The 21,089-nt window shown below is 32.1% G+C and overlaps 3 protein-coding genes across 4 annotated transcripts; 2 read left to right on the plus strand and 1 right to left on the minus strand.

Annotated features, from left to right (window-relative positions):
• Positions 1 to 868: 868 nt before the first annotated feature.
• LOC103493562 (probable WRKY transcription factor 7) lies at positions 869 to 3,952 on the minus strand. 2 transcript variants are annotated; one of them, XM_008454358.3, is made up of 3 exons: positions 2,087 to 3,952; positions 1,852 to 1,977; positions 869 to 1,531 (listed from the first exon to the last, which is right to left on the minus strand). In XM_008454358.3, the coding sequence occupies exons 1-3, from the start codon at positions 2,968 to 2,970 to the stop codon at positions 1,372 to 1,374; spliced, it is 1,170 nt and encodes a 389-aa protein (XP_008452580.1). In that variant the 5' UTR covers positions 2,971 to 3,952; the 3' UTR covers positions 869 to 1,371. The 2 variants fall into 2 exon arrangements, with proteins under 2 accessions (XP_008452580.1, XP_008452579.1); XM_008454357.3 differs by having other exon boundaries at positions 1,852 to 1,980.
• An 8,220-nt stretch (positions 3,953 to 12,172) lies between these two features.
• LOC103493561 (uncharacterized acetyltransferase At3g50280-like) lies at positions 12,173 to 14,039 on the plus strand. Its single transcript, XM_008454356.3, has one exon. It carries the CDS (start codon positions 12,521 to 12,523, stop codon positions 13,898 to 13,900), a length of 1,380 nt encoding a protein of 459 aa, XP_008452578.2. The 5' UTR covers positions 12,173 to 12,520; the 3' UTR covers positions 13,901 to 14,039.
• A 4,615-nt stretch (positions 14,040 to 18,654) lies between these two features.
• LOC103493560 (uncharacterized acetyltransferase At3g50280-like) lies at positions 18,655 to 20,768 on the plus strand. The gene has a single exon (XM_008454355.3). The coding sequence runs from the start codon at positions 18,832 to 18,834 to the stop codon at positions 20,182 to 20,184; it is 1,353 nt and encodes a 450-aa protein (XP_008452577.3). The 5' UTR covers positions 18,655 to 18,831; the 3' UTR covers positions 20,185 to 20,768.
• Positions 20,769 to 21,089: the final 321 nt, after the last annotated feature.

Here is a 21,089-nt window from a genome sequence, read left to right on the forward strand (position 1 = left end):
AAATCAGCCAGCTTTACATAATGTTCCTCGAGTTTTATATAAAGTGAACTCGTACGGATCTGAATAATTAATAATATTTAATGTTGCATTCAGACTATGATTTGTTACGAGTATAACATCATGATAATTGTTGCATACATATTCTGTGTGAGTTGTAAAGAACAACAGTCTTCTATTGGAGGATGGAGATAGGTCTTATGAAAGTCAACTATTTTTCTTTATTGAAGTCACCTTTTTCCCCATTGGATTCCATTATCTTAAGATGATAAATACGATTGCGTTATTGGATACAGCTGGGCCTCCGCCTTAGTGGAACAAGAACTCAATGGTCTTGATACACATTTAAAATCCGCCCCTTTTTCTCTTCTTTATTGAAAAGGTATAGACATGTTTGACATATTTTATTAATAATGTCTATAACGAAAACTGAATTTCGTCTGTTGAACTGTGATTGTTGAACGGATGAACGGATGAACGGATGAACCAATCTATAGTCCGTTTACTTTCCCATAATCAAATGGCAGAGAAGCACACCTGAAAGTAAATGGATCATGAATAATTCTCATGACCCTTGTGGGCTTGGGCCAGCATAAATGGGTCCAAGTGGAGTGGAACCCAGCCCCAGTGAGGGAAAATAACACTTTTTCTCTCTCCTAAGAAAAAACGCACAATCATTGAACTATACGTAGACACAGAATCTCTGCCTTTCTCTATTTAGATCTGACCATGAAACTTCTTGGCAAGCGACAAAGCATTGCTGTACAAATTATAATCCAGAAGAACCCATGGATCGAAACGTTTGCTAATTAATTTTATAAATAAATGGGAAAATTTACATAGAAGAATAAAAATTGGGTGGAAATGGAAGTGGAGGAAGGAATAAAGGTGGGATATTTTGTTTGTTGTTTATACATACATATATATATAATAAATCCACCATCTAATCCAATATGATATAAAGATAAAAAAAAAAAATTCTGAAGGAATATTAATATTCGAGAGCATATGAAAGTTTATAAAAACAAAAAGGCCCACTAAGTAGCGTGACTCAACACCCACCAAATCCCACCGTCCCATGCCTTCCGTCTTCCCACTCCCACACCCTTCAAATTTCCAAATCCCCAAAAAAAAAGAAAAACCTTCATAAGAGAGAGAGAGAAGGAACACAAAGGGGCATATCCCTAATTTTCTATATAGACGGACAGCACAACGCACCGCACCCACTAATCTTCTTGGAGACGGTGCTGAAGCCGTAGAGTTGACTATTGGTCCCTATAATTTTAACCTGTAGCTTTCCAAATTATATATATTTTGTTTTTTGATATATATATAATATTGATGGAGATTTGTGGCCGTTGGATGAGTTGACTATTATGATGATTCGAGAACAAGCGGTGCAGGTGTTTCGGTGGAGTGGGCGTGATTGTGATCGTTTTCGTAAGTTACAATCAGCATTGTTGGATCGTCTAAGGCACGTTCTACGTGTTTCCGTGCTGGGCATCCTCTCAGACTGCTACATTTGTAATATCCCCTGTACATTTACCAAATTGACCTTTTTGTCAGTCCTTCCCTTCTACTCTAACCTTTCAAATAACTTCTTTTATTTATTTATTTGCCTTTTGACATTATAAGAAAACAAACAAAACAAGCTAACCCTATAATCAAATCATACACTCTTTTTCTTCCAATATATTATTACGCTTGGAAAAGAACGGACTACAGAGGTCAACGAGTTCCTCTGTTCTTACCCCACTAAATCACCGAGTTCATTTAACGAGTTGTTCATTTCACCACACACACACACACCTAAACATACCAATGAAAGATGATTCAAAACTAAAAATTACACACCTTGGATGAGGAGATCCTTTGATGGGTTTTTGGCCATATTTTCTCCAGGAGTAATCGTCTGGTGGGATATCCGCAAGTTTTGAGCTAACGGCCGGAACTCTGATGACTCTTTTTATCCTGTTTTTCCTGCTAAAACCATAGAGATTTCACAGTTCAATAACGAATCGAATATATGCCAAATTCAATTAAGACAAATTTAATGGGGATTTTTTTAAAGTCTGTTGCAAGAACCAACCTCTTCTTGGAACAGTGACACCGACCGGATGATGAGCCACACTTCATGGCGGAGTCCTCCATGGAATTGCATTTTCTCTTTAACGAAGAGGATGAAAGAGGGGGCTTTCCGGCAGAAGAGACCTGGGACATGTGGGTGAACTGGAACCCAGATGACAGAGATGGTTGTAAACTTTCGGTGTCTCCAGTTAACGATGAAATATACGAATTTGCAGCGGAAATTGGGGGCGAGGGTGCAAAATTGATGGTGGTAGTCGCATCTTTTCTATCTACAGACCCATTTTTGAGTACCACCGACGAAGTATTTTGCTGGGCTTGAAAGGTATTGGGTGGATGAGACGGCTGATGGGGGTTGTTGTGAGGCAGAGGAGGCAAACGCACAACAGATGAAGGCGTTGGACAATAAACCTTAAAAGCGGAAACTGATTCTTGTTTCTTTACTTGAATCGGAGGTACTGAAATCGGAGACGACGAACTCGGATCTTGATGCTGCAGCTTGACCTTTGGCGGAGGAGGAGGCGGCGGAGTAGTAGTAGTAGTAGTACTAAGAACCGGAGCCCTTCTGAAACGAGCATGGCCGGTTCTGTTCCGGTCGAGCAAAGAAATAACCTTCTTGAATTTATTAACGACGGAATCGGCGACGGCTTCATATCCATTATTAGGAGTAGTGGAAGTAGAAGAATCGTCTTGGGAGTGTTGCTGATTAGTTGTATGGGACATCAATCGGAGGAAATTCTGGACGCTTTGAATCCCAGCAGAAGCGGCTTCTTGAACAGCAGAAACAGCGGCATTTTCTTCCATCTTAGGGGTGAAATTATTAGAAGTTGTAGCATCCCCAAATCCCACCATGAGCTCCACAGCCATGTTATTGTTAAGAAGGAGCATATGGAATGGAAAACAGAGGGAAAAATAAACGAAGTATTTATATCGAGGGAGAAAAAAAAAGGATGTGAAATTGGGAGAGAAGAAGAAACTGGTGACGAGGAAAGCAAAAGGGAGAAAGGAAAGGAAGAAAAAGAGAAAAGATGATAAAAGAATTAGGGGGAAGGAAAGGATTGGAGTCAAACTGATGCCCTCTCGGGCAACTGACCGGTCGATTGTGGTCCGTCTGCCGTCAAAGGCGTAAACCAATGAGAAAGCAGCACGTAAGAGGAAATTGTCAGCAGGTTTGACCCTTCTGTTTAAAAGGGTGAAGAAGTTGAGAGAAGGGTTTTAAATTTGTGGGAGAGATAGATAAGGTCAAAAGGGTTGAGAATAGCCGTTAGATTGAGGACTCGGTAAAATCGGGAATAGAGAGAGAAAAAGGACAAGATATTATTAGTTGGAGACAGTGGGATAGAGTTGACCTTTATCAGCTTTTAATGCAAAAGTCATTGAGTGAGGTGGTGGGGTTAGTGGGTCCCAGATGGTTTCCATTTTTCTTTTCTTTTCTTTTCTTTTCTTTCTTTCTTTTTTTTTTTTACCGGGTACCGGGACTCTCCATCCACAAGTCACCTTGGATTCCCTTTGTTTCTTCAACCAATTCATTTTTCAAAATTTCAATTTCTTTCCTCTCGGTTTCTCATTGGGCTTTGCTATCTTGGGCCCACGTTCTACGAAGAACCACAAAGTCTTCTTCTTGAGGAGACCAACGTTCAAAGAAAATTTTCTCTCTTTTTCCTTTTTTTTTTTTCTCTTTTTCTAAAAGATTTCATTTCCTTCAAGAAGTTTAAAAAAAAAAAAAAAAGCATTTATGCAATTTGAGAAAATAATAATAATAATAATAATAATAATAAATGTATGAATTGGAATTTTAGAATCTCCTTTTGGGTTTGACAAACATTGTACATTTTCCTTATGTTGTGTGTGTTGTAGTACTGTACTGTTTTTGGACTTTTGGAGTGAATTAGATCCCAAGTTTTCTTTTTCTTTTTATTTCTTTTGATTTTTTATATTTGCCCTTTTTAATAATTGGACGAACTCAAACAGCCAATTTGAATTGACTTTTCATGACTTTAATCTTTTTATAAAAATGAAGATGCTCTCTTTGGAAGTCCAAATCGGAAAAAGAATAGTCTTGATTTGTTTATTAAAGCAACTTGATTTGATAAAAAAACAAGGACGTTTCGTTTGATGCAAACATATGACACTATCGCAAAAAATGATTGTTTTAGTCACTAAATTTCGAAGAAATTTTTGTTCTTTGAGAAGTTCATAATGCTATTCCTTTATTGTTTTACACAATTATATGAAAATTTTAATTAGAGAACTCTCCATCCTATTCTTAAAACTTATGAACGTAGGTGTAATTTTCCATTTCTACCATAATTAAAGTAAAAACGGTTTGGTGGTAATTAGCTTTTATGGCTCTATGGCAAAAACAAAACAAAACAAGCTGTATAAAGAATAATTATTACTTGAATTTCACCTAATCCATTTTTGGGGTGTTCATCAGACAGCTTATACAAAGATCTTATTATGAAAATCATAGTTTAATCCAAAATCATCAAGTGGTTTTTATTAAATTAAAATAATTTTGTAGCCCGTGCACTCGAACGTGGATTGATGCAAATATCAAGAAAAATCAGTGGCTGTGAATGATATAAATAATATAAGCTGATGGTGTGGAGAGAATGATTAAGATGAAGATTTAGTAGCAAGTGAAGCAATTAAGTTTGGCTTTCATAAGATTATGTAGAGAATTGCAGAATTAGCATTAATTGATACAACCCAATCGAGTGCTGCTACATTTTATTTGTTATTCAATTCCACTTAACCACAAAATCATTTTTCCAATTATTCTCATCAAATCTTTGTCAATCATTCTTTCCCTTTCTCTTGGGGGGAAACTCGTACAATTGCTTGGTCATATTATTAGCCTTTTGGAATAAATTATTCTCTTTAATCTTAAGATTGACATAACATATTTATGTTAATTGAAGTATGTTTATTTTAATAAATATAATAAAAACTTAACTCTTCTAACCATTTTATTTTTTGTTTTTATAAAGATTGTTTTTAAAAATTCAAATTTAGCGGAAGAGAAAATAAGTCTAATTTTAAAATAAAAACAAAAAAACACAGCAATTAATTTGAAATTCAAACAACAAATGTAAAATTGACAAAAACTTGTTGTGTTCGGACTCAAATTTTCAAAATGTTGACTCTTTGTTTAAAAAAAGAACGTTAGGGATTGGCAGAATTTTCAAGATTCCATTAATGTTTATTAATTAAGTTTCAAATTTTCATTAGGAATGCGAGGTTAAAGGCAAATTCATGACTAAATTGTTGACTTTCTATTAATCTCCAAAATTCCCTCAATTAGGGAACTGTTTTAAATTTTTAAATACCCCACCTTCCTTGTTTCCCACTACATATAATAATAATAACAACAACAACAACAACAACAATTTAATAGACCCTAGATTCTTCTCTCCTCTATTTTCTCAAATCATTTTAATTACACACTTCCATGTTGATTAATGAAATTAATTAAGTTTATCAATGAAGGGTGTATTATCACAAATGTAAACAATTGTAAGATTTTGAATACTATTAGGTACCAAATAATCTTTAATTGCCATGCTTATTAAGGTTATTTGACTTTCTTTCTAAGAAACTTGTTGCTTTTATTGGTTAATTAATTAATTAATTTTCCATTAATGTGATCTTGTTAGTTTCTTCTTCTTTTTTCTTTAATTTGTAAAATAGCATCACTATTCAAATTTATATAATGTTTTGGAAAATAATTTAACATTTGAAAATTGAATTAGTTTGGTTGGGAAAGGGAAAGAATCAACACTTAAAATAGAGGTTTTTGTAAAAGCTATGGGACCAATGGCCCAATTAAAATGGTGGTCCATTCTCATATTGCTACAATTCTATATGAGGCATCACCCACTCTACATCACTTCCAATGTAACGCCACTTATGTGTATAGCAAAACGCATATATATGTTATTGAAATTCTCGTATTTAATATCATACGTGTCCATAAAATTAATTTGTTTTAATTGTAAAGAAATATATAGAAATTATTTCTTCCATATAACGAGAAAATTTTTAAGATTTTAAATGTACTGAAAGTTTAAACGAGTAAGTAAGTGAACTTAATACTATATAGTTTCATACAAATTTGAAATCAACGAGACATAAATAACGAAAATACAAAATATTTCTCTAAATCTCTTTCGGACCTCACAATAAGTCAACAACAGGATCAGGACAACATATTTGTAGTTAGTTGGTCTTTGCCTCTTTTAATTGGTAGATTGAAACTCAAAGCCATTGTTATGAGTATTTCTGATTTTTTTCTTTGGGTAGAGAATTCCGTTATTACCCCTGAAATGTTTTTCAATTGAACAATAATTCAACTTTGCTTTAAAATCTCAACTTCCCCACTAAATGCTAAACATTGATAGGATGTAATGTTAGTTAGATTAAAATGAAGAGAAAGACAGAATTGGGGCAATTGTGATTATATATGTAAAATGCAGTTTAAAGAACTAACCAGCTGCTGCAAATTTGGCATAATTAATAATAATCCAGAAGAAATAATTGGAAATTTGGTAGTCAATGCATTCTCATGTTGACATAAGAAATTAGGCATATGGGAAACCAATTAGAGTTGCAATTCAAGATGTGTAAAATAAGTTAGGATTTTGGATGAAATTCATCATCACCTTTTCTTCTTTAGCTTTAAAAACCTTTTCTCATCTTAGGTCATATTGGAACCAACTTCCACATTTCCCCAATTGGAATTAGCTCTATAATTGAATTGTATTTCATTTCATATCATTTTCCTTAATATCTTCTTCTTGATTTGTTTTTTTTTTGTTCAAGTTAAACCGAACATTTCTTATCAACATTTTGTTCGATCATCATTTTTTGTTTTTGAAAATTGAGTCTATTTCCTACTTACGTCTTGCAATGATTTTCATCTTACTAATATATTTAATGATTGGATTCTTAGTCAATTTTTTAAAAATAAAATTTATCTTTTTTTAAAAAACTACGATTTTTTTAGTTTTTAAATTTTGATTTGATTTTTTTAATGATCGGTAGAATATAGATAACAAAGAAAGAAAATTGGGAGTTTTAACACTTCTTTGATTCTTTATCGGAAGAATAGGGTGATCTATTGCGTGCATAGATGAATGGTTTCCTACAATATACTAATTAAACTGTAAGATTGTTTTCCTAAATAATCAAAAAACTCTATTCAAAGGGTATTAATCAACTCTTCAAAGTTTATAAGCACTTTTCAAATGAGGCACTAATGATTTTGTTCATATGAATGGTATTTTGAAGCTTTTTTTTTTTTTTTTTTTTTTTTTTCTGTTTGTCAAAATTTAAGAGTATTTTAATGAAATTGTTTAAAGTTGAAACGAAGTATTAATGGTCCTATCCAAAACCGATTTTTCCGTTGTACATGTATATTGTTGGTTTTTTATATTTAAATATTACTAAACAAAATAATACGTTAATAATAACTTTTTTTTAGTGTAATTGAGTAGTGAGATTCAGATTACAAACTTTATGAGTACTAATACTCTTTGATGACAAATGAGCTATGTTCTTTTTCACCACTAATGGTAATTTAAAATGAGATTAAACAAAGTACTATAATTATAATTTAGAAGTAAACATTAATATATAGAGAGAGATAAACTATACGGCCTCTTCAACCATAATAATGGGTCTCGAAGCATCTGCTTATTCTTCATTCTTGATACATTGTAACAATTTTCTATGAATGTCGCTTGAAGAAATCTTAGATCACATATTCACGTTAATTATGCATGACAAAATATAGTTCTAAATGTGATCTAGAAATAAATCTTATAAAAATGACTTTACAAATTTATTGTAATAGAACACTAATTCAAATCTTAAAATAAAATGTAACAAAAAAGAAATAAGAAATAAGAAAATTCACCTTGAATTTGAACCACCCAAAAAATGAAGAAGAAGAAAAACCGTTAGTTTCTTTCCAACTACGTAGAAATATTTATTAAAAAGCAAAACCTATATCATAATAAATCATCTGAAAAGTTATACACATATATATTAAGAATTTTCTCATTATTAAAAAATGAATATAATGAATAAGTTTTTCTCATACCTCTTTAACAAAAACAACGATAATAATACAACTCAATGCATTTTTAGGCTTGAAGTCACAAATGACATTGTATCATTTTTCGACTCTCTTAACTGTATATCCTGAAGTCTTTCTCTCAAATCATCAAGTCTTAACATATTGTAACACAAAAAATATATTGCAACACAAAAGTAAAACTAAAGATGAATAATGAAGGTTGAATCAATCAATATTATATAATATAAATTATTACAAGAAAAAAAAAAAACAAATACTTTTGCCATAAAAGGAAAAACACATATAACGAGTAAAAAATAAGAAAAATAAGAAAATCAACTTAAGAAGGAGGATGTTCAAATGTTTGTAAGAAAATGGTTGAAAAGATGCCTTTGTATAGAAGAAAATAAAAACGTTTATGAGATATCATTAATTAATATAAATTTATAATTTCTAAAATTAAATTATTATAATAAATAGATAAAAATATAAAAATTTATATTGATTTTATTCTTTATATTAAATTACAAAACTATCATTAATTAATATAAATTCATAATTTTAGAAATTAAATTATTGAAATAAAAAAAATAAAACCTTTTATATTCTACGCTGGATGTAAAATTTTGAAATATAATCATTAGTTAATATTGATTTCATATTAAATAAATAAAAATAAATAATAAACCAATTATAAAATAATATAATTAATAAATTTCATTTACAACACTCATTCGATTTTTTTCTTTTTTTCTTTTTATTTTCTATACGTAAACAATAATTAATATTTATTTTAAAATATAGGTTAATATTGTAGGAGAACAAATTTATAAATTGAGAGCACTATTATATAAGACAATATTGTAAATTTTAAATTTGGCAAAGGGTAGAATTGTCTATTGAAAACATTAATACGTGTAAGACAATATTGTTAATTAATTTTAAAATTTGGTGAGAAGTAGAATTGTCTAAAAATGATTTTTTCCTTAAGCTTAGTAAAAATAAGGATAAGGATAAGAACAGAATGTTATAAAAAGATAAAATAAAAAATAATGAAAATATATAGTTTGATGTACTGTATGATTTATGTCCATCGTGTTGTTCGAAACTTTTAAAAAGTTTAGGAGTATTTTAAAAACAAACTAGTTTTCTAAAATTTAGCCATTGAAATTTTGACATTCTTACTTCATGAACTTTTTTCTTATTATCTTGGTACTGTATGTCTTAGCTCAACTTCATACATCCTTGGAGAAATCAACCCTTACTCCATTTTTTGAAAACAACGTTTTGTGTTATTAAAAAACATATTAATGAGATAATTAGAGTATTTTTGAAAAATATTAGTTTTAAGAAATATTATTCTTATAAATATTATTCTTATATATTATCTTTTAATATGATTATATATACGACTGTAATCTTTAATTAATTATTATCAATGAATATCACTAAAATAACAATATTCTATACAAACTAATATGGTATTAGAGTTTAGGTTTTTCTCTCATTGAATTTTAGCAACCACTAGACTTGTTCGATCTCTGCCTCTGTCAATAACTAATTGTCATGACGGAGGCAGACCCAAGTGTAAATCTCCCGCTTCCACTCTTTGTTTCCACTAAGAAAAAAAAAAAGAATTAAAATTTCTTTTCCTTCTTCCTCTCAAGCTTCAACCGCCAATCCCATCTGAAAATTTTTCTTTTCCAATTGTCGGTTGCCTTATACTCCCTTTCTATTTGCCGACTGTCCACCGACTCTGCCTCCGTCTGCTGCTTTTGTCATCGACCGCTCCCCCTAGCCGAATGCAGCCATCACTGCGAGTAGCCCCACTCTTCATCATTTTTAACCATCGGTTTACCAAATCTGCCTTGTGTCATCGCGACTCATCGAATATGTTAGAAAAAAACCTAGTTCAAGTTGCCCCAATATGCGGTTGTTTCTTTGAAGTTTTCCTTCAATCTGCATCCGTTCACTCCAGATTCGTCTGAAACTATCTCTCTTCGTGCATTAATCCGTCCATATCGTGAGTCTTTTCCGAACGGAGGGTTTCACGAAATATTCACGAAACGTAGATTCAGCTTTTAAAGTAGGTCTAGTATGGTTCACTTGAGTCAGTTCAATTCAATCAGCCTATTTTCTGTTCAATTCATTTAATCTAGTCTAGTTCAATTTTGGTCTAACTGTTTTCGTTTGGCGTTCTAAAAAAGAAAAAGGGTCTTTGTTTTGTAATCAGTAGTTTAAGATCTCTGCTCCTCCTAGAAGCTCATGTTTCGTTCTTCGTAGGTTCTGTTATAGATCTCTACATGAGGATTTATGTCTCTATTCCAGAAGTTCTTTGTGGGTTCTGTCTCCAGCCCAGAAGGTCCTTATGTTTTTGTTATTTGTGGGTTTCTAATTCTATCACAGATCTACTGATTTGATTAACAAGTTTTTTCTTAGCAAACTCAAGTTTGTGATAACCTTGAGTTTGAGGGAGGGTATTGACATAATTCGAGTATTTTTGGAAAATATTATTTTTAGGAAATATTATTCTTATATATATAACTGTAATATTTAATTATTATCAATAAATATCAATGAAATACCAATATTCTATACAAACTAACACATATATTCATCAAAATTGGACGACTATAAATATTGGAGATATATAGGTAAACTTGGAAATAAATAATAATCAAGAATAATTGTTGCTTCATTTCACTGATCTTTTTATTGATTCTGCAGGGTTTAGAATGTTTGGTATTTAGTGGGTTTATCATCATTTATATTTAGGCAAGGAGGAGAGATTTGCGGGAGATTTATTATGCATACAAGTAAGAGAAACTTTGTTTCATTTCTACCCACTTTCCGGCCACCTTTGTTACCTCTACCAATGGGGTTTGTGTAGGCTGCGTTAACGGCCGTGGAGCTAAGTTCATCCACGCCAGACACTTAACATTACAGTATCCGACATTCTCTTGCCGCTTCACCCTGCCTTCACTCGTCCAATCTCTCTCTTTCATCTCAACAAAGCCATCAACTACGACGATGGCCACACTTTCCCCATTTTCTCTTCTCCACCCATGTTAATTAATCTATCATCTATCTACAAAATAACCATATCAATTATGCAATCACATTCACCATTTTGTTAAAGAAATGGTCATGTGTAAAGCTCATTTCCCTATCATGATCTATATGAAAACATAACAAACATTTTATAACACATTAGGACAGCCCCAAATGACCATCCCTAGCTACCACCATATTAATTTGCAAGAAAAATATTCATCTAAAGGACTATCCGTCAAGTATATAAATCATAATTTGTAAAAACCAAACAAGCCCGAAATAAAATCAATTCCTAAAATTACGGCCACCCACAACTAAGATCTAACCTAAGACAAATGTGAAGGAAGCAGTAATAAATAAAAAATTGCTAACTCGTAAATCTGGCTACACAATCTCGGAGACATTGCACAAAAACATGTAGATTTGATACCAATGTCAATGAATATTGGTGTTTCAAAATATATACATACAAGTCAGTCATTAGTCATTTTGTCCACCTATGCCCAAACTCACTCATGGACTCATAATATTCACGATACGAATAAATGTATTTCACTGCTTATATACAAATAAATAAAAATAAACTATACTAATTTTAATTAGAAAAAAAAAATGAGGTTCCATATTGAAAAATATCACTGTGCCAAAATCCAGATTTCAAGTAAACAAATTTTAAACAAACTAACAAAAACAATCCATTTCTGATGTTGTAATTAGAACTAGCGATATATATTCTGCTTATACGTGTTTTAAAAACAACAAGAAATTTGCGTTCAAAAAATGAATCTGAGTTAATCTTTGGAAGAAGAACTCCTAATCAGATGATGATTCATTGGCAACAGGAAAGTGAAGTTGATTTTCTTCTCTGTTTTGTCCTTGTCAATCAATTATTGCCACATGTATACAGGGTCCATCAATTGTTCTTTTCGTTGTAAAATCTAACTTCTATATATGATATTCAATTTTCATTATATTATATTCTATAAAAACCCACGATACATACAAAATAAATATCAAAATATCACTAATATATTATGTTCATATACTAATTTAAACTTATTTTTTTTTATAACTTTTTAGTAATATTTATTGAAATACACATATTTATCAAGATTTCCGTAAAATTAAGATATGAATAGATATAAATATGTTAAACGTTGGTTCTAAGCTGATATTATAAATTCACATGAATTCTGCTAGATTGATTGACAAACACACATACACTGGACCACTTCACATCAGAGATAACCTTACTTAATATAAGCCTATCTTGTTCATGTTCTTAGTGTCCAATCCATAACAATGGCAGCCATGAAACCCAAACATCCTCCACTCCGACAAATCTCCAATTGCTTCATCAAACCTGAACATCTTTCCCCAGAAACAAAGCAGCTGCCATACCATTTAGGCCCTTCTGAACTCGCTTTTCTTTCCTTCCACTACATCCAAAAAGGTCTTCTCTTTCACAAACCTCCCGACCAAGGAGATCATTTTATGGTTCCCCTTCTTCATCGCCTCAAAAACTCCCTCTCCACAGCTCTCTTTCATTTCTACCCACTTTCCGGCCGCCTTGCTACCACTACCAATAATGGGGTTTATGTTGACTGCGTTGACAGCCCTGGAGCCAAGTTCATCCATGCCGCCCTTGACATTACTGTCTCCGACATTCTCTCCCCGCTTCATGTGCCTTCTTCACTCATCCAATCTCTCTTTGACCTCAACAAAGCCGTCAACTACGATGGCCGCACCTTACCTTTGCTATCCATTCAGGTAACTGAACTATTAGACGGTGTCTTCATCGCCTCTTCTTTCAACCATTCTCTTGGTGATGGAACTTCCTTTTGGAATTTCTTCAATATGTGGTCTGAGATTTTTCAAGCTCATGGAGATGGAGATGAAGTTATTTCAATTTCACGACCACCCATTCTAGAGCGTTGGTTTCCTGATGGGTATGGTCCAACTATCAATCTCCCCCCCTTTGTTCACCTGAATGAATTTGAAGCTCCCGAGTTAAGGAGGAGATTTTTCCACTTCTCAGCAGAATCAATTGCAAATCTGAAAGCAAAAGCCAACGCAGAGTGCAAAACTAAAGAAATCTCCTCCTTTCAATCATTGAGTGCACTTGTATGGAAAGCCATAACACGAGCTCGTTGCATAAAGCAGGATCAAATTACCAGTTGTAGGATGGCAGTAAATTACAGGGGAAGACTAAAACCAGCATTGCCTGAAAATTACTTAGGCAACATGATTACATCAGTGAAAGCAGATGCAAAAGCAGGGGACTTGGTTGAAAGAGGGTTGGGTTGGGGTGCACAGAAATTGCATGAAGCTGTGACAAACATCACAAACGAAAAGATAAGAGAATCACTTGAGAAGTGGGTTCAGTGTCCATGTACTCATCAATTGAGTTCTGTTTCGAATCCATATAATGTGTTGATGTCGAGCTCGCCCAGATTCAATATGTATGGAAACAAATTTGGAATGGGAAAAGCGATGGGAGTTCGAAGTGGATATGCCAACACAATGGAGGGAAAGGTTACTGCTTATCCAGGAAATGAAGGAGAAGGAGGAAGTGTAGATTTAGAGATTTGCTTACAACCACAAACTATGGCAAATCTGGAGTCTGATTTGGAGTTCATGAATGCTATCTCTTCTCCACCTCACTTTCCTTCTTTGTCATAACCAATCAATATTCCCAAGTTGGGCAGTGTGTGGAAGAATATATATAATATATATATTTGTCTTATCATTCTCTCTTTTATGTATTTGTAATATTCATATATATATATATATATATCATAGCCTTTTAAATTAATGCCAACACATTTGGGTTTAGATATTTTTATATATTAACAGTTGAAAATAATAGATGAGAGAGAAACGTAATGTAGTTTTATAATGTAACAAAATAGAGAAACTTAAAGTTAATTAAATGGTATATACTATATAGGGGAGGAAGAGACAAAGATATGACATTCGTTTTTGTTTCTTATTCTTATAATTTCTGGTTGGTTATTTCTATTTTCTACCAAATATGATATTTTCAATATATAGTAAAACCCTAAACCTTATATATAGTAAATGAATTCATGAAAAATAAAACAACCAACTAAATACATCAGCCATATGAATAATGAAAATATTGATTATGAAAACAAACTATGGTCTAATATGGTCTAATATTAGTTAAAATGATTTAATTACTATTATTATTATTATTAAAAATAAAATAAAAATATTAATTATTTATTATCTTTTAATTACATTCTCACAACCCTTCTAAACCTATACAGATTTTAAGAGACGAAGGGATTAAAACATGAAACATCTATCTCCTTATTTCAATTATTAAATTTCTAGAATAATTCATATAAGTTTAAAAGGTTTTGTAATTTCTATTTTTGTCAACAATATAAAGAACTCTCTTTAACCATCTTTCTTGGAAACATTTTAATATTCACTTCTATTTAGACTTTGTTTAATTTTCTTCTTATTACTCAGTCGTAGCCTTATAATTTCTACGATTGTTTAAACTTAACATCATCCTAACATTGCTTTTATGTTGCAGTATTATTAATACTTTGTAATGTCAGAAAAGACTCAAAGATATGCATGTAGAAAAAAAAAAAAAAGATGCGACGTCAATTTTGTGAAATCAAGTCTGATAATGCTTTTAATTCTCTTTTTGTTTTTTAATTTGTAGGTACATGATTACAACCATTGATTTATGTATGTAAAAGAGTAAGAAAATTATATACAATATATTGTTAATTACGAAGTCAAGTCTAATAAAACCTTGAATTTTGTAATTTTATATTTTAATTTGTTCTACATGATTATATTTACCCATTTTTTATAAAAAAAAACACGATTTCGAATCGGTGAAGATCAAGAGAATCATTTTTTTTAACTATTTTACCCATTTGTCGATATCTTAAACTTTACTATTATAATTTGTTTTTAGACCTAAATTGTTCTTCTTATTTAAGTTTTTTTATGTGTTGTTAATTAATTAGAAGAAAAAAAAATACCCACCACCCACGTACTCAATCAAATCTTTTTTTTTAAAAAAAAACTTGGTGCACATAAAAGTTAAAATGTTTTATTATTTGATCAATATAAAAATAATACAACATAAATATTAACTATTTATTTTCTTTTCACATTGCCTCATGCTCACATTTATTATTTAAAATTATATTTATACAACAAATTACTTAATATACAAAATATAATATGTATTCTTTTTTGGCAACAAAAATTCAAATTAGTCTTTAAAATGACTTGGTCAAAAAGTTCAATAATGTGATAGAGAAAGGAAAATATTATAAAAAAATTCAAATATTGGAAATGTAAGAAAAAACATTGTTTATTAAAGAAGTACTCATTTAAGTTTTATTATACGTTTTTTAATATTGTTATTTTTAAAATTTACCACAACATACGTTAAAAATTTGTAGTAGTTTTAAGGAACACTTGCAAGAAGTCAAAACACAAGTTATAATAATTAAGTTCATAATATCTTGATACACCTAATACTTCTTGTTTCACTGATAAATTTAATACATTTGATGCACTACTAATAAACATGTTGTGCTTCATTGGTACATTCAACAAATTTGATACGTTTGATACACATGATATGTGTTTGATATAGTACTTGATGCACCGTAGATACACTTAGTATTTTTCAATGGTACACTTGATTGTGATTGATTAAATACACTTGATATGCTTGAAGTCCTACTTATACACTTAATACATATTAATATACACTTGTAAACTTGATTGATATACCTGATATTGATTCACTTTATTAATAATTAATAAGTTGATATATTTTAATAATATATTGTTGATATACTTCGTAATGATATATTGAATTATATCGTTCATATACTTAATAATACTATAATAAACTGCATAAAATTTGAAAAAAAAAAATGAACTTCATGTAGTAAGTATACAACCAACTAATACGTATAATATAAGAATATCATGACATTAATATATAAAACTGTTACAAAGTAAAATCAAAACAAAACCAATGCAAAAAAATAATACAAAACAATTTGAAATTAGATTTAACTCAAAATACATATTGAAGAAAGTAGAGAAAAATTACAAACGAAATTAAACTACTCCGATCAACGACCATTGTATTTCATATTGAAATAATGTGTCATTGATATTCTAAAAATCAAGATTAAGATAGGAAGAACAAATTCTTTTCCCCATATAAGAAAAGATGATCAAGGCCTTAAAAAGGGAGAAGAAATATGTAAGTTATTGAAAGAAACAAATTGTTTTTCCCCTAAGAGAAAGAATGATTAAGACCTTAAAAGTGGGAGAAGAAATAAAGGATGACTAATGCATTAAAAAGCAAAAAGAAATAAGTTATTGAAGGATAGTTTGGGAATAATAGAAAATTTAAGATGAAGATTATTTTAAAAAATGAGATCAATTTTGACATATTTGCAAAATTCTAAAACAACGTGCTATATTTGCTATAACATATTCTCAAAAGGTTATCCACTACAATTTTTATAGTTTTAGTTATATTTTCAATATATATATTACGTACATAATTATTTGTATGATAAAGAATAATAATACAAAAAAATTATCCACGACCTCAAAAGTCTTACATTTAATTTACATATTGTTATAATTCAGACTATATTAATATGCAAATTAAAATAGTTAGCACCACAAACACATACTAAGACTATATATAAACTAAATTATAATAGTCTGCACCCCAACACAGATTATAATAACACACAAATTAATATAACTCGTAGACTATAATAATCACAAACTATAGCTATAATAACCTACCCTATGCCTCAAATGCTATTCAAAAGGATAGAACATAAAATAGAGAATAATGTCACAACATAAATTCAGTTAGCTTTTTAAATATATCTTTTTTGGAGAGAATAAACATTATTTTCTGGAGAATAAAAGTCGAGAAAAATAAATACTCGCAGACAAGAGGCTTTGGGTTCAAATTTTTCCATCCAAAAAAGAATGGAAATCAAATTTTTATGTATAGAAAGAATATTTTGATAAAATTGTAGCTAAACGAGCCTTCGTCAACTCTGCCTTTCCTACAACTGGATGTGGCCTAAATGAAACGGTGTATCACAAATTAAGCTAATCTCCTTGTTCTTACTTCTTACTGTCCAATGGAACTCAATCATCCTCAACTTCTACTAATCCCCCATTGCTTCATTACACATGAAAACCTTCCCCCCGAAATCAAATTAAACCATCCCTTCTTCATGTGCCTTCACTCGTCTAATCTCTCTTCGACCTCAACAAAGCCGTCAATTACGATGGCCAAACCTTGCCTTTGCTATCCATTCTGGTAACTGAATTATTGGATGCTGTCTTCATTGCCTGTTCTTTCAACCATATTGTCTTGGCGTTGGAACTTCCTTTTGGAATTTCTTCAACACGTAGTCTCAGATCTTTCAAGCTCCATTATCTGAAGTCGGGCATGGACTTGTTTCAATTTCACAACCACCCATTCTAGAGAGGTGGTTTCCTGATGGGTACGATCCAATTATCAATCTCCCCTTCACATATCCAAGACAGTTTATTGGCCTGATTCGAAGCACCCGAGTTAAGGAGGAGATTTTTCCACTTCTCAGCAAAATCAATTGCAGATTTGAAAGCAAAAGCCAACGATGAGTGCGATACCAAAGATATTTCCCTCCTTTCAAACGTTGACCGCACTTGTATGGCGAGCCATAACGCGAGCTCGTCGCATACGGTTGGATCAAAGCACCTATTGCATGATATCAGGAAATTACAGAGGAAGACTAAAACCAGGGTTAGCCCTGAAAATTACTTAGGCTGCATGATTACATCAGTGAAAGCGGGTGCAAAAGTAAGGGAATTGGTTGAAAGAGGGTTGGGTTGGGGTGCATGGAAATTGCACGAAGCTGTGAAGAACCTCACATACAAAAAGATAAGAGAATCACTTGAGGAGTTGATCAAGTGTCCATATACTTATCAATTGGGTTCTCTTTTCAATCCGAATACAATAGCTAGATATATATGCATCTCAATCCCCCCAATAAGGCATCACAATCTTTTTCTCCAACCAACCTACTTACTCTTAATTAATCAATTTAGTGCTAACACAAGTGCGTAATCATCAAATCAACTTAGAAAAATTATGACTAAGCTAACTTAGTAAAGATATTAATTTAGATAGTGAAACATGAAAATAACAATACAAAAAAAGTCAAATTGAAAACTGTCGTAATATAATAAATTTTGTATTTATAAATTAGATCCAAAACATTTAATAAAAACGTGATTTTTTTATTAAATTACAAACTCATTCCCGTACATGTTACCATACACTCTTTTCAAAAGAACAAAAGATGAATCGACTTTGTACAAATCGCCTTTTATTGGTTGTTTTGAGTCAAACAAAATTATTCCATTTGAATTTTAAGGCTGATGGAGGAGGTCGTGTGACAGTGAGCAATTGTGATGAAGAATTTTGCTTTATATACCCAAAGTCTTCAAAACAACGAGTCTACTCTTCAGAAAAAAATTAAAAAAAGAAGAAGAAGAAGAAGAAGAAGAAGAAAATGAAGGTAAAACTGATTTCGGAGTGCTTTGTGAAACCAAAATCAGAATGGCTTCCCCCAGAATCAAAGCATCCATATCATTTAAGCCCTTTAGATCTCCCCAACCTTTTCTCTCAGTATATCCAAAAGGGTCTCCTCTTTCACAAACCTCCCCATTTTTTTATGCCCATTTTTCTTTACCGCCTCAAAAACTCCTTCTCCACCGCTCTCCTCCACTTCTACCCACTTTCCGGCCGCCTTGTCACCATCACAAACCACCATCATTTTCACCCTTCCATCTCCATTTACGTCGATTGCGTTAACAGCCCTGGTGCCAAGTTCATCCACGCCGCCCTCGACGTCACAATATCTGATTTTCTCTCCCCTATTGACGTGCCTTCAGTGGTTTACTCTTTATTTGACCACCACAAAGCTGTCAACTACGACGGCCATTCCCTGTCTTTATTGTCCCTTCAAGTAACGGAATTACTGGACGGAATTTTCATCGGCTGTTCCCTCAACCATGCCATTGGCGATGGAACCTCCTACTGGAATTTCTTCACCATGTTATCTGAGATTTTTCAATCTCCTTCTCCAAAACACATTTCCATTTCACGTCCCCCTGTTCTCAAGCGCTGGTTTCCCGATGGGGATGGCCCAATTGTTAATCTCCCTTATAATCTTCCCGACAAATTTATGAACAGATTCAAAGGGCCTAAATTTCGGGAGAGAATATTCCACTTTTCAGCAGAATCAATTGCAAAATTAAAAGCAAAAGCCAACGCAGAGTGTGGCGCCAGAGGAACAATCTCCTCATTACAATCCTTAACTGCTTTTGTATGGCGATCCATAACACGAGCTCGTCGGATATCAGAGGAACAGCCCACACATTGCATAATGGTAGCGAATAACAGAGCAAAATTAGAACCACCCTTGTCCGAAAATTACTTCGGCAACGTAATGAAATATCTGAAAGTGGATGCAAAAGCAGAGGAGTTGGTTGGGAAAGATCTTGGTTGGGCAGCATGGAAGTTGCACGATGTTGTGGTGAACAACACTTGCAAAAAGTTTAGAGAGACAATTGAGGAACGGTTGCAATCTATTGATAAAATACAAGTGGGTAGAATTTTCGAACCGAATACTGTGTTGATGGGGAGCTCGCCGAGATTCAACAAGTATGGGATTGAATTTGGGATGGGAAAAGCTGTTGCATTGCGGAGTGGATATTCCAATAAATGGGACGGCAAGGTTACTACATATCCAGGATATGAGGGAGGAGGAAGTGTAGATTTAGAGATTTGTCTTCTCCCTCAAACTATGGTGAATCTTGAGTCTGATTTTGAGTTTATGATTGCGGTCTCTTCCTCCCGTTGAACCATTACTCTTATCTTCTTCGCAAAATAACCAACAAATATATATGGTGTGTTTTTCAAGATATATATGAAACTACAAAAGACAACTCTGAAATAACTTTGCTTTCAAATTACCAACCACCAACCCCATCCCCAACCCCAACATCATTTCTAGCACTACCACATCCTTCTGCTACTTCCTAAAATTCATGAAAGATTTGGAGCCTCTTCCTCCAAAGTTGGTCACACTTTAGCGCTTAAAATCACCTTTTAATCCTTTCAAAACTAGAAAATGGATGGTACGGGAGATAAAAAGTTAGAAACTGCGAAAGTATTTTTTACAGCCAAATATGCTCTCATGCATGAAGGATGGGTTCTTCCATTCAAAGCATATCTTCTTTTGTCTAATAAAAGCTTAACGGCACATCACTATGGCCATTGCGGTTAAATTAGCACCTTTATTCTTATTCTTGGTTTAAGATTTGCTTTCGAATTTTATCAAGGACAACAGAATCTTATTCACATCTCTTTGCTGTTTTATATAATTGTAAGAGCAAAACCAAATTATGTACGCAATCTTAAACGCACATACCATTGTGGATGGTTGAAACCAAAACCACCATGGTTATGTCTAATGTTAGCAGTGTACTATAGTGTAAATATATTAAAGTATGTTGTCTTAGCAACTGCTGGGATAAACAATATCTTTTGAAATACGTTGATGTACGAAAGACTTTCTTTTTTTAACTAGTTAGTAACACGTCACGTGAAATTTGTCATTTTATTTTAGTATATAAAAAAGTGAGATTTGTATAAATAGCATAGTATGAATTCGTATATTCAAATACAGTAAAATCTTATATTGTGTGATCTTATATTATTATAAGATATATAATTTCTATGAACATGAAAGTAAGTACACACAAA

This window comes from Cucumis melo, chromosome 7 (assembly GCF_025177605.1).
Source record: "Cucumis melo cultivar AY chromosome 7, USDA_Cmelo_AY_1.0, whole genome shotgun sequence".
NCBI lineage: Eukaryota > Viridiplantae > Streptophyta > Magnoliopsida > Cucurbitales > Cucurbitaceae > Cucumis > Cucumis melo.

What these genes read in the sequence shown, in the direction of transcription:
- LOC103493561 (XM_008454356.3), top strand. Translation starts at nt 12,521, where the DNA reads ATGGCAGCCATGAAACCCAAACATCCTCCACTCCGACAAATCTCCAAT.
- LOC103493562 (XM_008454357.3), bottom strand. Translation starts at nt 2,970, where the DNA reads ATGCTCCTTCTTAACAATAACATGGCTGTGGAGCTCATGGTGGGATTT. An exon ending in TGTCACTGTTCCAAGAAGAG is followed by an intron (nt 1,981 to 2,086) that starts GTTGGTTCTTGC and finishes CTATGGTTTTAG; the next exon opens with CAGGAAAAACAGGATAAAAA. An exon ending in AAAGGATCTCCTCATCCAAG is followed by an intron (nt 1,532 to 1,851) that starts GTGTGTAATTTT and finishes GTAAATGTACAG; the next exon opens with GGGATATTACAAATGTAGCA.
- LOC103493560 (XM_008454355.3), top strand. Translation starts at nt 18,832, where the DNA reads ATGAAGGTAAAACTGATTTCGGAGTGCTTTGTGAAACCAAAATCAGAA.